Source organism: Lissotriton vulgaris, chromosome 1_1 (genome assembly GCF_964263255.1).
Source record: "Lissotriton vulgaris chromosome 1_1, aLisVul1.2, whole genome shotgun sequence".
NCBI lineage: Eukaryota > Metazoa > Chordata > Amphibia > Caudata > Salamandridae > Lissotriton > Lissotriton vulgaris.
The window spans coordinates 727,614,094-727,627,781 of record NC_141685.1 but is presented as its reverse complement, the minus strand read 5'-3'; the positions used below and the strand labels follow the sequence as shown (position 1 = coordinate 727,627,781).

General features: G+C 43.9%; 1 protein-coding gene across 3 annotated transcripts in view; it reads right to left on the bottom strand.

Annotated features, from left to right (window-relative positions):
- Positions 1-13,688, bottom strand: part of LOC147747719 (coagulation factor XIII B chain-like) — a 1,426,313-nt gene that overhangs the window by 899,982 nt on the left and 512,643 nt on the right. For all 3 annotated transcript variants that reach the window (XM_086955242.1, XM_086955259.1, XM_086955250.1), the window contains 2 exons: positions 6,653-6,712; positions 3,121-3,300 (listed from right to left, as the gene is read on the bottom strand). In XM_086955242.1, the coding sequence (XP_086811368.1) occupies positions 3,121-3,300; positions 6,653-6,712 (240 nt within the window). The remainder of the gene's footprint in view (positions 1-3,120; positions 3,301-6,652; positions 6,713-13,688) is intronic.

Genomic DNA, 13,688 nt, shown 5'->3' with positions numbered 1-13,688 from the left:
ACTTACTCCTCATGGCCGTCGGAGGGGATTAATTATAGTGGAGATGGAGTAGTCTCCTCTGTGATTAACTCTAGGTCTGCCTGCAGTGAAATTTGGTGGGCAGACAATATTCCTGGCGGTAAGGATGCTCCATCACCGCAAAAACAGGAGGATCAACTTCTATCAATCCCGCTCCATCAGTACTTGTAAATGACTCACATGAATATACTTTTGAGGCAATTTTGGATTCCTGAGTACACATCTTGGCTGCACAGTACATTGTAGCCTAGAACGATATGACTCTTCACAGTTTTCATGAGCATCTTCCATTTTTGTAGATGTTCCTACTTTGGTCAAAGCCTCTTACTTTGCTTTCTCATACAAACCTTCAGGTGGTTTTTAGAAGGGGGTTTATCTTGGGGGAAGAGGGAGGGCATTTTCATGGTTACATTAAGAAGAGCCCGGGAAAAGAGGAATTGACTTAACAGAAAAGGCAGAGGAACAGGGTTTATAGAGCTCCCGAGAGAGGTTGGATACTATCAAAGCTCAACTCTTTCTAGCAGAGGTACACATATAAAGAACACCAGAGACTTTCACTTCTGGGTCAGGTCAGGCAAAGGCATGAGAGCACTCACATTAGTTAGAATGAGAACCAGAGAGATGGAGTCTGGCATCTTTTCATGTGTTATATGTCTCCTGATCTCTTATTGTTGGTCACCCTATTGGAGTCCCTCACATTTGCTGCTTTGAGTTTCCCTTCCTCAGTTTCACAAACTACTTAGACTTATGTGCTTCTTCAGTGATTGCAAAAAGAGAATTAGCTGTTTCTTAAATGTCTGTGTTTGTAAATGTTTGGATCACATGGTAGTGGTGTGACAGTGTCCATAGAGGTTCAGAGGAATATTGAGATGCCTAAGGGGGTTCATCATTGTATAATTTCTGAACAAACTGTTAAGTTGAATTTACAATGTTACAAAATATTGTAATGGCCTTCATGGTTATTGGCATGCACGGGTAATGATTGAACATAAGTTGTAAATTTTAGGAACAAACATGACCTAGACAGAAACCATATGCAAAAGAAACAATTGATGTATGGAATGCTGGACAATGCAAACATTCACCCCACGTCACAAGGATATGGGTTAAATCCATCATTCTTTTGCTCACCACACCATCCCAGTTTTGACCCAGCCATAGGCAAATCAGTCTTGACCCTGTTCCTTGTGGGAACAGTCCAGCCCGAACTGCCAAGCCAGGTCCTCCCTGGACCTGAAACAAGCATCCTGGGACTGGTTTCAGGGCATCACCCTTCATCAGCCAGGCTAGCTTGAATCCAGTGGTGTAGTGAGCACGGGACCCATGTCTGGGCATACCCTTCTCACTTAGGGCGACATATGCAAAAGAAACAATTGATGGACGGAATGCTGGACAATGCAAACATTCACCCCCAGTCACAAGGATCTGGGTTAAATCCATCATTCATTTGCTTATCACATCACCCCAGGTTGGACCCAGCCATATGCAAATAAGTCTTAACCCTGTTCCTTGTGGGAACAGTCCAGCCCGAACTGCCAAGCCAGGTCCTCTCTGGACCGGAAACAAGCATCCTGGGACCGGTTTCAGGGCATCACCCTTCATCAGCCAAAACATTGGATTTAGGCCCAGATCTCTGTACTGGGGTGAAAGTATGACATTATTCTGCATTCTGTCCATCAATTGTTCTTCTTGGGAAACATTGTTTACAATGCACGTGTTACAACGCGTGTCATTACAACAAATGTTTTACAACATGAAATCCATTACAACGCATGTCATTACATCGCCTAATCCATTACAACGCATTCCCCAAAGTAACGCCCCAGCGGAGTTAGAATAGTAATTGCGTTGTAATGATTATGCGTTGTAATGACACACATTGTAACACATGTGTTGTAAAGTGTCATATAAGTTCTTTTTGCATTTATCACCCCGAGTGGGACGGGTATGCCCAGATGTGGGTCCCGTGCTCTCCATGCCACTGGAGTCAAGCTATCCTGGCTGATGAGGGCTGAAAGTCTGAAACCGGTCCTAGGATGCTTGTTTCCGGTCAAGGGAGGACCTGGCCTGACAGTTCGGGCTGGACTATTCCCTTTGGGCGCAGGGTCAAGACTGATTTGCATATGGCTGGGTACAAACTGGAATGGCATGGTGAGCAAAATAACGATGGATTTAGGCCCCGATCTCTGTACTGGGGTAAATGTATGACATTGTTCTGCATTCTGTCCTTCAATTTTTCTTTTTGCATGTGTCACCCCGAGGGCGATGTGTACCTCAGACATGGGTACAGTGCTCTCCATGCCATTGGACCAGTGCAAAGTTTAGCCATGAGATTTACTATTCAACGAAGATCAGGAATTGCATTGGAATGTATTGACTTTGCTCTACTTTGCTTAAGTGGTGTGTGCCATGGGTGTTCCATGGGAATTCCCATGCAACCACTCATGGGTTTGAGGCAAATCCCTAACTTCTAACATTGATGGACAGGACATGTGGCAAAACCTTATGCCTCATTGAGGCAAGCATATTGAGGGGAAATGTTTACAATTATCATTATTTTTCCAACTTTTGATGTGTTGATGCATTGTAAAGCACACGTACAAAGTAGGAAACCCTCAGGGAACAGTTTTTGTACAGGAAGGGTCCCCTTCCAGCACAGAAGCCTTTCTTTACAAAACGCACACACCCTTGCACGAGGGTGTAAAAGCATGCGCTGATGCATGGTAACCAAAAGTGTGCCAGAACTGGTGGAGAGAAAAACGTACTATATCTTAGTAGATATGGCCCATTTTGTCTTTCCCCTTTGAAGCAAGGCAGAGCAGCAAACTTTGGTAATGCACTGCCTTGCGCTAATAATGGTAAATCTGGGTGCATGTCTTTTGACCTTGAAAGTACTAAATAAAAGGCTTTCGATTCTGAACTGTTAATAATGAGTAATTATCAAAGATTTGGCTTAAGTCTCTTTAAATGGGTAACAGTTTAAATTGTTCTCATTACTTTTGTCTTTCGAGGTTGAGGAAAAAACTTACATATGTCTGATTGTCTTAAGTAAAAATACATTTGAAAAACTTTAAGTAACATTTAACATAATTATATACTGACCAGTACATTGAGGAAGGGATGTCCATCTTCCATTATCACATGTTATGGTTTCTGCGCCATAAAGCATGCCGTTGTTTGTGCAACTGTACACAACAGTTTCACCATGTTCATATGCAGATTTCATATTTCGAATATTCGTGTTTGGCAATTTAGGTGGTTCGAGACAGTTCATTCCTGTTCCTTTGAAAGAGAATGCATATTGAGAAACATTCGAAATTTGATTGTTAACATATTAAAATCCACATTATAAATATTATGGCCAGTTGTCTTACGCCAAGAGCATCATCAGTACCTCACTAATGTTTCCAAAATCCGACTCAGTAGCGTAGCAAAGATGTCTTGGGTTTTGGTGCAAGCAAGAATAATGACCCTTTGACTGCAGCTGAAATGTAGAGGGCTCAAAAGGCCCTAAAGGGCTCTGGGCCTTGGTGCCACTGCACCTATAGAACCAATAGTACCTACGACCCTGGTCCGACTAATAAAAATTTACTCTCCAAGCCCTGAATCCACTGCCACAATCCATACAGGAAACCATGGGCCTTATTTATGAAGGCCTTGCGCCGCCGGTGCGTCACTTTTAACATGGGAAAAAGTGACGCACCGGTGGCGCAAGGCCTTCATAAATAAGGCCCCATGAACATTACCTTACGTGATTCTCAGTACGGTTATTAATCTCAAATGGCACGACAAAGACAATTAATCACGGAACATCACAAAGTTGTGCATTATATTATTTCAGCAAGTAATTTTTTATAATATAATTGGATATCCTTGAAATGGAGTTCATAAAAATGATTACAACACTTTTGAGAATTTAAAAAAAAATGTCACAAAAAATAACATAAATTGCATAGAACTTTTATGCCTTCACAAGTCGGCGAGAGTAACAAAACATGATGAAAAAAGAGAGATTGGGGTACAGTGCTACTTCCACGAGATCCCAGAAGTGTCAGGGGTCAAAACTTTCCAATACCTTTCGTCACGGGCTAAAAGGACTCTCCTGGAAGCCAACTAAGAGATTGAAATGGTGTTGTGTAGCTCACGAAAAAAAAACATGCCACCAGCACCTGTACATATTCTTTTCAAAGCGAAGGACAGAAAAACGACTTACACACACTGAACGTACTCAAGTTTAGGAATAAGAGTTGTACCCTAGTAATTCTCCATATTTGTTTATTCTGTCGAGTTGATGTCAAGGATTGGTGATGATACACAACAAGTTGTAATAAGTAGAACAGTATCTCACCCAGAGATACCACTCCACTCTGCTCGTAATCAGGGTCTAAATGAACGTTAAAATCAGTAAAATGTTTTAACCAAAAGCGGGTTACCAATGGGTGGCATACATTCTCTTTAACACATTTTAAAACGTTGGCAATATCTCGTGTCCTAGGCCCACAAAAATGGAAAGAGAAGTATTAGTAATTTTTATTTGTCTTTCTGGTATCTACATTTTAGTTCTTCAAAGCAGTTGATAATTTAAGACAACACAAGTTTATCTACTAGGCAGGAGTTTGAACATGTTTCTTAAATAATTAATACAATATTAAAAGCTCTTAAAGTGCTGGACAGAAGTCTGCCTTAGCTTATCCATAACTCCAGATGGGTGTCACCATGGCATAGCCCTAAAACAGAAGTTGATGCCCAGTTTGCAGACGTGAGGGCCTTAAAAGGCATTAAGCTAATCAAGGATCTATATGACAATAACACCGATCCACTCCCTTTTTAGGCTTTAGCCGGCCTATATGCCCCCTCGAACCTAGATTTCTACAGTTTCTTACAGATGAAAGTAAAACTGTCAAAGCTTACTTTTACCAAACACTCATCCTTATGGCAACACTCAGGGCATAGTGCCTAAAAGATTTACACATTTTTATCTGACCCATACTCAAGACAATCATCAGTACTGCATCCAAAATGGGCTACGCATTTCAATGCTGAAATATGTAACCACATCACTGACTATCAATGGCAAAACTCGTGTTATGTAACAAACTTGTCCCCTCTCTCATACAATCCAAATTCTTTATAATGAACCTGCTATTCTGGACCACATCTAGGCCACAAAAGCCAAACCCCTGCGAGAATGATAAATGTTGGAACTGCAACCAAGAGTCTGGTTCACACTGACAAATGTTCCTTGAGTGCGGACTCCTGGAACCATATTGGCGTCCGATACAGAACAACCTTTCAGATATATTTCAGAAACCCATGACACTAAGCTTCCCTATGGTAGCTCTTGGTCCCTGGGATTCAGTGACTGCTTTGACTCTTAACGCCAATGATATGGCTCTGCTAGACCTTCTTTTAACCATTGCAGTGAAAGTTACCCTCTCTGAAGGGAAATCATTTCATCTTCTCTCTCATCACACCTGGTGGGCATGGGTCTCATACCTCAAAGGGTACACCATACACTACAGTCTAAAATGCACCCCCCCCCCCCCTCCCCTATTACCAGTGCAGTATGGCTCTCCCTAGACAAGTACATAGAAAAGAATACAATCAAGGGGATAGCTCACCCTCTGCCAAACTCCTGAGCTTGAAGAAAATCGCTTCGACTCCGGATACCTCACTTAACCCACTCCCCCACACCGCACCATCCCCACCTCACCACTCAATTCTCTTTTTTCTGTTTTCCCTGACATCAAGGCGAGACATTGTTATGATATATATAACCCACACTACACACTCCACAGCTACGAAATGTACAAGCCTTACCACGTCTGTACCCACGCCTCTATGCATGTTGTTAGATACTCTCTACAGGCTGATCTTACAAATGGGTCAGGATTCACAGTGGTTTCATAGCTATCCGTCATATATTATTGCTATTTCTTACATGTGGCAAATACACTTTTTTCAGGAGCAGTACAGCTTTGAGTTGAAGATGTCCAACAATATTCTCCATGATATTCGTTAATCAGTTGTTTGACATTATTCTATCGAATGACCACCTGCTACTTGTATCGCAATGGTATCGGATTGTGTGTCTTTTTATTAAACTGAAAAAAATACTTTGATCAAAAACAAAAACAGGGAAAGGGACCTTATTATGCCCAGCTAGGCAGGCTGCTGCCCCTACCAGGGGAGAGTAGAGGTCATGATCTCCACCACACTGAGGAAGAACTGTTTATGGCAGATGGGGATATCTATACTGTGAAGGGAGCAGCTGTTCCCTTCACAGCAGTGAACGTTACCGCGCAAGCACCATGTTTAAAGTACCAGCTCAGCAAACCTCTTTTTTGTTTAGAGAAAAAAGTGCCAGAGCAGATATTTGTCCTCTATGAACAAAAAGTAAGTGGACCAACTTACAGGGAACAGGAGCCTTGGATGTCAGAGATGGACAGGAGGAACGAGTGACAGTTGTCCCTCCCTCAATAAGGTGGTACGACAACCACAGTGCCTGTAATTCTCTGGTTTACGGTCTTCCTTCCGCTCTGCCAAACTATGCATCAGGCCCTGACTTCTTTGACTGTAATTAACGGTGGCTCCATTTTACAAAAATAAAAATATCAATGTTGTTGTAACTTACCGACTGCTGGCTCTGAATCATCGACTACAAGATACTCAGGGTAAACATCTCCATATGGATCTGAAAAATTAAACATTTCAGAAATTAGAAAAACAGCCGCCTATATGCTAACGACAAGTCATTCTGTAATACATGTAATCTCACTATGACAAAAGAAATGCAATTTAAGGGCGAATTCCATTCCTCGCTCCTCCACATGAACCTCTGCTGTACTTGTCAGCCCTCCAATATGCATGGTTGCTCTTAGTCTTATCTGTGTGTTCTCGCTCTTGCTCCTGAGGGACATTGTTTTAATTGATTGTTTGCTGCACATTTCGCCATAGCCGTGCACTATATTCAAACTCTAAAATGGCATTATGTTACTTTACTTTATTAGGGTGCCCTTAACGTGCCTCCCTTATTTACCATGTACAAGCTTAGAGTCTGTTGAGTCACTCCAACCTCCATTCTCATCCTTCCCTTGAGCACAAGAATAGGCGGGAACCATCTCTCATGTGAGCAGTCACTCTCGTTTTTAGGTCTCGCCTACGCAGCACGCATGTGATGAATAGGAGGAGACCTCTTGTAATCAATGCACGCATTGCATTGCTTTCAATGGCAACGCGTGCACGTTTGGCGATTCCCTTGCAGGAGCGAGCTTTGAAAACATCTGTTTGGTATTAACTTTCAAACAGATGGTGCCGCATGCTCCTGCAAGGGAAACACTGTCGGCCGTACTCCCCCCACCCCTCCTACTTGGTTTCTGCACACATCTCACCTCTGTGGCCATCTCACCCCGGGTCAGCGTGGGGTGACCCTTGCTGTGGCTACCCATCCTCCTTCGTAACCACTGAGAGGGAGGACCAGACTCTTAAGGTAATTTTCATTTTTTAGCCGTTTTCCAAGCCAACATTTTTTTTTCTGTGTTTTGTTTTTTTAGATAAAGGGTGCTGACGGATCAAGCTGGACTGATCAGTGCATAACAGCATTTGTATAGCGCTTTACTGCCGTTTGCAGGCTCTAGTAGTAGCGTCTTCTGAATCTGAGCACTTGTGAAACAAAATCACTGTAGGAATGTGGCTGGGCATTAAGTGGGGCATATATTCGCCTGTGCCTCTATTTCTGCGAGCACGGTCCCTGCTATTTAGGGGGTGCTATGCGTACACCACAGAACGGGCCTCTTGGCGCTTAACACATTATTCAAGATCTACTATATATTACACTGCACTTATACATGTACATTCACGTTGGGATTTGTTGGTAGGGGGTGAGTGGGAGAAGGCAGAACTAACTGTAACAGAGGAATTTCAATGGTTTTGTACGAGTGAAATGTCCAGCTAACTATAAAAGCCCTGAAACCTATGGCTTTTTCAGTGAATTTCGAAGGTTTTTTAAATGATAATTTTTAAATGTAATAATAGTTATATGTATTTTTTTATACAGAATTTCTACAGTTTTTTAACTGTTTATTTTTACATGTTTTATTTTTTAAATTACATTATATATTTTTAATATAAATGGAAATAAAAATTGTTTTTATAATATTGAAACTGAAATATTGTTTTTTGTTGTTGAATGTATAAGTGCAGAACTATAAGTGTGTTGGTTAGTTAGGGGACTCCATGCATAGTGGATAGGCGTTTGAACCATCTATGTGCTAAGGCCTGGCTCAGTGCATGAGTACTTGGCTACTGACTGAATGATTAGAGTACTGCAAGGAGAGTGCCTGGGTGAATTTATAAGTGTTTCACTTTTGGCGCAGTGAATGGATTAGTACATGGTGCTGAATGGGTCACTAGAGGAGTGCAAGAGGAATGACAGGGTGTTTCCTGGAAGTGTATGGATACTGACTGGGGAATTGAAGATGTGAAAGACAAGTGTGTAGGTGGTTAGAGGACTGCATGCATAGTGGACAGGCATTTGAAGCAGTCCATGTGCTAAGGCTGGCTCAGTGCATGAGTACTTGAGTACTGACCGAATGATTAGAGTACTGCAAGGAGAGTGCCTGGGTGAATTTATAAGTGTTTGGGTTTTGGCACAGTGAATGGATTAGTACATGGTGCTGAATGGGTCACTGTCGGAGTGCAAGGGGAGTCACAGGGTGTTTGCTGGAGTGTATCGATACTGACAGGGGAATTGAAGGTGTGAAAGACATGTGTGTAGGTGGTTAGAGGACTGCATGCATAGTGGATAGGCGTTTGAAGCAGTCCATGTGCTAAGGCCTGGCTCAGTGCATGAGTACTTGGGTAGGGACTGAATGATTAGAGTACTGCAAGGAGAAAGCCTGGGTGAATTTATAAGTGGTTGAGTTTTGGTGCAGTTTAAAAAAATAATTCAGATGGTAACTGACTCTGGCTAATCAGTCCTAGAGCCATTGCTATGCTAAAAGACACTTAGAATACAGTTAAAACATCTACATACACTAGGGAACACTATGCATTGGGGTACCCCTGTGATTAGAATGACCTACTCTGTAAGCCCCTAGTACATAATAAGGCAGGGGGATTAAAACTATCTCTTAAAATGCGCCACAGGGCACGTTTGCACACTGGTGAAGGGAGGGGGGGGCTGAGCTGATGTGTGCAAACACACCGTGTGGCCGTTTTAATTTGGGGATAAAGGCCATTTAAACCCTGAGTGTCCCTTGGGTCCAACTGGCCCACCAGGTATCTACAGTTAGGGACACAGAGCTGCGTTGCAGAGAGGAGTAAAAAGTGGTATGGCCTGGACCACCTCTCTGCAACGCAGTGCAGTGGCGCTTACTGGAAGCACCTGGTGGTCTAGTTGGCCCCCAGGGCCCCTCAGGATTGAAGGGGAATTATATCCCCAACTTAAAACACTCCACAGGGCGTGTTTGCACAGGTCACCTCTGGCCCCATCCCCTCCCTTCACCACTATGTAAACGCGACATGTGTCCGTTCTAAGTTGGGAAATTAAGTCCCCTTGAATCCTGAGGGTCCCTAGGGTGAAACTAGCCCACTAGGTACCTCCAGTAGGCGACACAGAGCTGTGTTGCAGAGAGGTGTACAAAGGGGAATGGTCTCTGAACATCTGTCTGCAAAGCAGCTCCGTGGCGCATATTGAGGTACCTGGTGGGTTAGTTGGCCCTCAGGGACCCTCAGTATTAAAAGAGAATTAATTTCCCAACTTACAACTCAGCATGGGGCGCGTTTGCACAATGGTGAAGGAAGGGAGCGTGGCCTGAGGTGACATGTCTGCAAACACGCCCTGTGGCGCTGTTAGATTTGGGGGTCTCTAGATGGCACAGGTAGGTACTTGTGCCAAATAGGGACCCTTGCCTCTAGTCAGGGTAAGGTGGTAAACTCCTAAAATAACCCTGCTCACCACCTTGGTAGCTTGGCACGAGCAGACAGGCTTATCTCAGAGGCAGTGTGTAAAGCATTTGTGACCACATACAGTAACCAAGTGACAACACTACAAATGGACACCACACAAGGTTTATATAAAAAAGAAGTATTGTTTATATAGACTTAACACAAGACCACAAACGACAAAAATCCACAATACTATACTTAAAAATGGTAGTGTTAGCTTAGTTCAGTTCAGTTCTTAAGATGCAACACTTTGTGTCAATGTACCATACGATGCGTTGCGCTTCCAAAAAAAGCAATGTTGCAGCGATGGAAATGCAGCAAAGGTCTGGTGCAAAGAAATAAAGATGTTAAGATCTTCCAGATATATATGTGATTTTACTGTTGATTTTCTCAGGAACTACTGAACGGATTTACACCATTTAAATAAAAGGCACGACTCTGAACCAAGAGCTACATTTTTGCCAAATATGGTGTAATTCCGTTCAGCAGTTCGGGCTGTAGCTGCGACTAAAGGTTCCTATGGAAAATTGCATGGGGAAAGCGCGTTTTGGGACCCCCTTTTTTCTCATCCCCCGCTTGATGAATCACCCCGAGACATTCAAGATAGGAGCGGACTGGAGCGCCCCACCAGTTTTGAAAATGTCACGAAGATTTGTCAACCGGCGTGAAAGTTATTCCAAATAGAATGTTGTGGATTTCCTTTGGATAATAGGTACTAACTATAACTACCTACTGGCGACTGCCAGTAGGTAATATATATATATATACATGTATATATGCCACAAATTTCACTCCGAAAAGGAAAACAGAGGCCAGAGGGGGATCCTTTGGTGAAGCTTTTATTGCCCAGATGCACAGGAAAACAGTGGCGGCAAATATATTTCGGCGATGTCCGTGCCTTCATCAGCGCCCTTCACTGTGAGGAGTCTTTCGAATTTGTCCAATAGTCCTGCTCCTCTGTTTAGTAGTTTTGAGGCCACTACACTCCTCCCACTGAACGATGCCGGTCACCTGTTGGCAGTTTAGGGTGAATGCCGAACTCCAACTCCCAGCATGCACTATCGTTATGCAGCCGGGCTGGTGATATGTGAGAGTTTTAGAATGTTCGTTGTAGGTAGTGGCTTGGTGCAGGTATGGCAAGAGGACCCCCGCTGTTGACATCTGAGCTTCCAGATTCCCCTCGGGTCCCCTCGGATCGCAGCAGCCGTCAATCAAGGTAGGTATACAAACGGGGGCTGCTGAGTAGCTACACAACGCCCTAACTGAAGCAAATGCCTCTGACAGTAAAATACAGTTCCTTGAATGGTGGCGGACACCGGGCTAATCGTTTACACGAGGAAAAGGAGCACTGCGCGCAGTGCAGTCGGCCATCTTGCCCGGGCCACTTGATGCTGCAAGGCCATCTGTACAGCGCTGCAGGCTAGCGCTGGTAATATGCCACAAATTTCACTCCGAAAAGGAAAGCAGAGGCCAGAGGGAGATCCTTTGGTGAAGCTTTTATTGCCCAGATGCACAGGAAAACAGTGGCGGCAAATATATTTCGGCGATGTCCGTGCCTTCATCAGCGCCCTTTACTCTGAGGAGTCTTTCGAATTTGTCCAATAGTCCTGCTCCTCTGTTTAGTAGTTTTGAGGCCACTACACTCCTCCCACTGAACGATGCCATTCACCTGTTGGCAGTTTAGGGTGAATGCCGAACTCCAACTCCCAGCATGCACTATCATCATGCAGCCGGGTTGGTGATATGTGGGAGTTTTAGAATGTTCGTTGTTGGTAGTGGCTTGGTGCAGGTATGGCGAGAGGACCCCCGCTGTTGACATCTGAGCTTCCAGACTTCCCCTCGGGTCCCCTCGGATCGCAGCAGCCGTCAATCAAGGTAGGTATACAAACGGGGGCTGCTGAGTAGCTACACAACGCCCTAACTGAAGCAAATGCCTCTGACCGTGAAATACAGTTCCTTGAATGGTGGCGGACACCTGGCTAATCGTTTACAGGAGGAAAAGGAGCACTGCGCGCAGTGCAGTCGGCCATCTTGCCCGGGCCACTTGATGCTGCAAGGCCATCTGTACAGCGCTGCAGGCTAGCGCTGGTAATATGCCACAAATTTCACTCCGAAAAGGAAAGCAGAGGCCAGAGGGAGATCCTTTGGTGAAGCTTTTATTGCCCAGATGCACAGGAAAACAGTGGCGGCAAATATATTTCGGCGATGTCCGTGCCTTCATCAGCGCCCTTTACTCTGAGGAGTCTTTCGAATTTGTCCAATAGTCCTGCTCCTCTGTTTAGTAGTTTTGAGGCCACTACACTCCTCCCACTGAACGATGCCATTCACCTGTTGGCAGTTTAGGGTGAATGCCGAACTCCAACTCCCAGCATGCACTATCATCATGCAGCCGGGTTGGTGATATGTGGGAGTTTTAGAATGTTCGTTGTTGGTAGTGGCTTGGTGCAGGTATGGCGAGAGGACCCCCGCTGTTGACATCTGAGCTTCCAGACTTCCCCTCGGGTCCCCTCGGATCGCAGCAGCCGTCAATCAAGGTAGGTATACAAACGGGGGCTGCTGAGTAGCTACACAACGCCCTAACTGAAGCAAATGCCTCTGACCGTGAAATACAGTTCCTTGAATGGTGGCGGACACCTGGCTAATCGTTTACAGGCGGAAAAGGAGCACTACACGCAGTGCGGTCGCCCATCTTGCCCGGGCCACTTGATGCTGCGAGGCCATCTGTACAGCGCTGCAGGCTAGTGCTGGTAATATGCCACAAATTTCACTCCGAAAAGGAAAACAGAGGTCAGTGGGGGATCCTTTGGTGAAGCTTTTATTGCCCAGATGCACAGGAAAACAGTGGCGGCAAATATATTTCAGCGATGTCCGTGCCTTCATCAGTGCCCTTCACTGTGAGGAGTCTTTCGAATTTGTCCAATAGTCCTGCTCCTCTGTTTAGTAGTTTTGAGGCCACTACACTCCTCCCACTGAACGATGCCGTTCACCTGTTGGCAGTTTAGGGAATATATATATTCACTGAAAAAAACATAGGTTTCAGCCACGTTATAGTTAGGAATTAGCATTTAAAAAACCTTAGAAATACACTGAAAAAACCCTAGGTTTCACAAGTTATAGTTAGATGGACATTTCACTCATACAAAATCATTGAAACTCCTCCGTTATAGTTAGTTCAGCTAACTATAACTCGTGCACCCCTAATGCACTGCTGATGACGTCACATATTACATCACTCATGACATGGTCAGTGACATCACTCATGACATCACTGATGACATCTCAAATGACATCACTGATGACATCATCCAGTGAATGTGTGTCTTTCTGAAAAATTAAATATTTTTTATATATTTATATCTAAAGGTCGATGGAAGAATAAATGGGCAAATAAGTGTCTAAATGGATTTTTTTGTAAAATTGATTGTATAATTGACTTATTAAGTGTATTTTAGTGAATACATGTATTAGAGAGTAATGTTTAAATATGTAAATATCTGTATCAGTGTCTCACTTTGTGTATACTTGGTGCATGGGTTAGTGCGTAGCTACATGAGTGTCTATATGGGTTATTCGTTGTTTTTTTGAGTATCAGAATGAGTGTCGGTATGGTTTGGTGGGGGTATTATTTAGCGCATAGATGCATGAATGAGTGACTCACTGTTTGTATGTGTTTTGAACACAGCATGTCTGCAGGACTGTATGGTGGATGAATGTGTGTATGG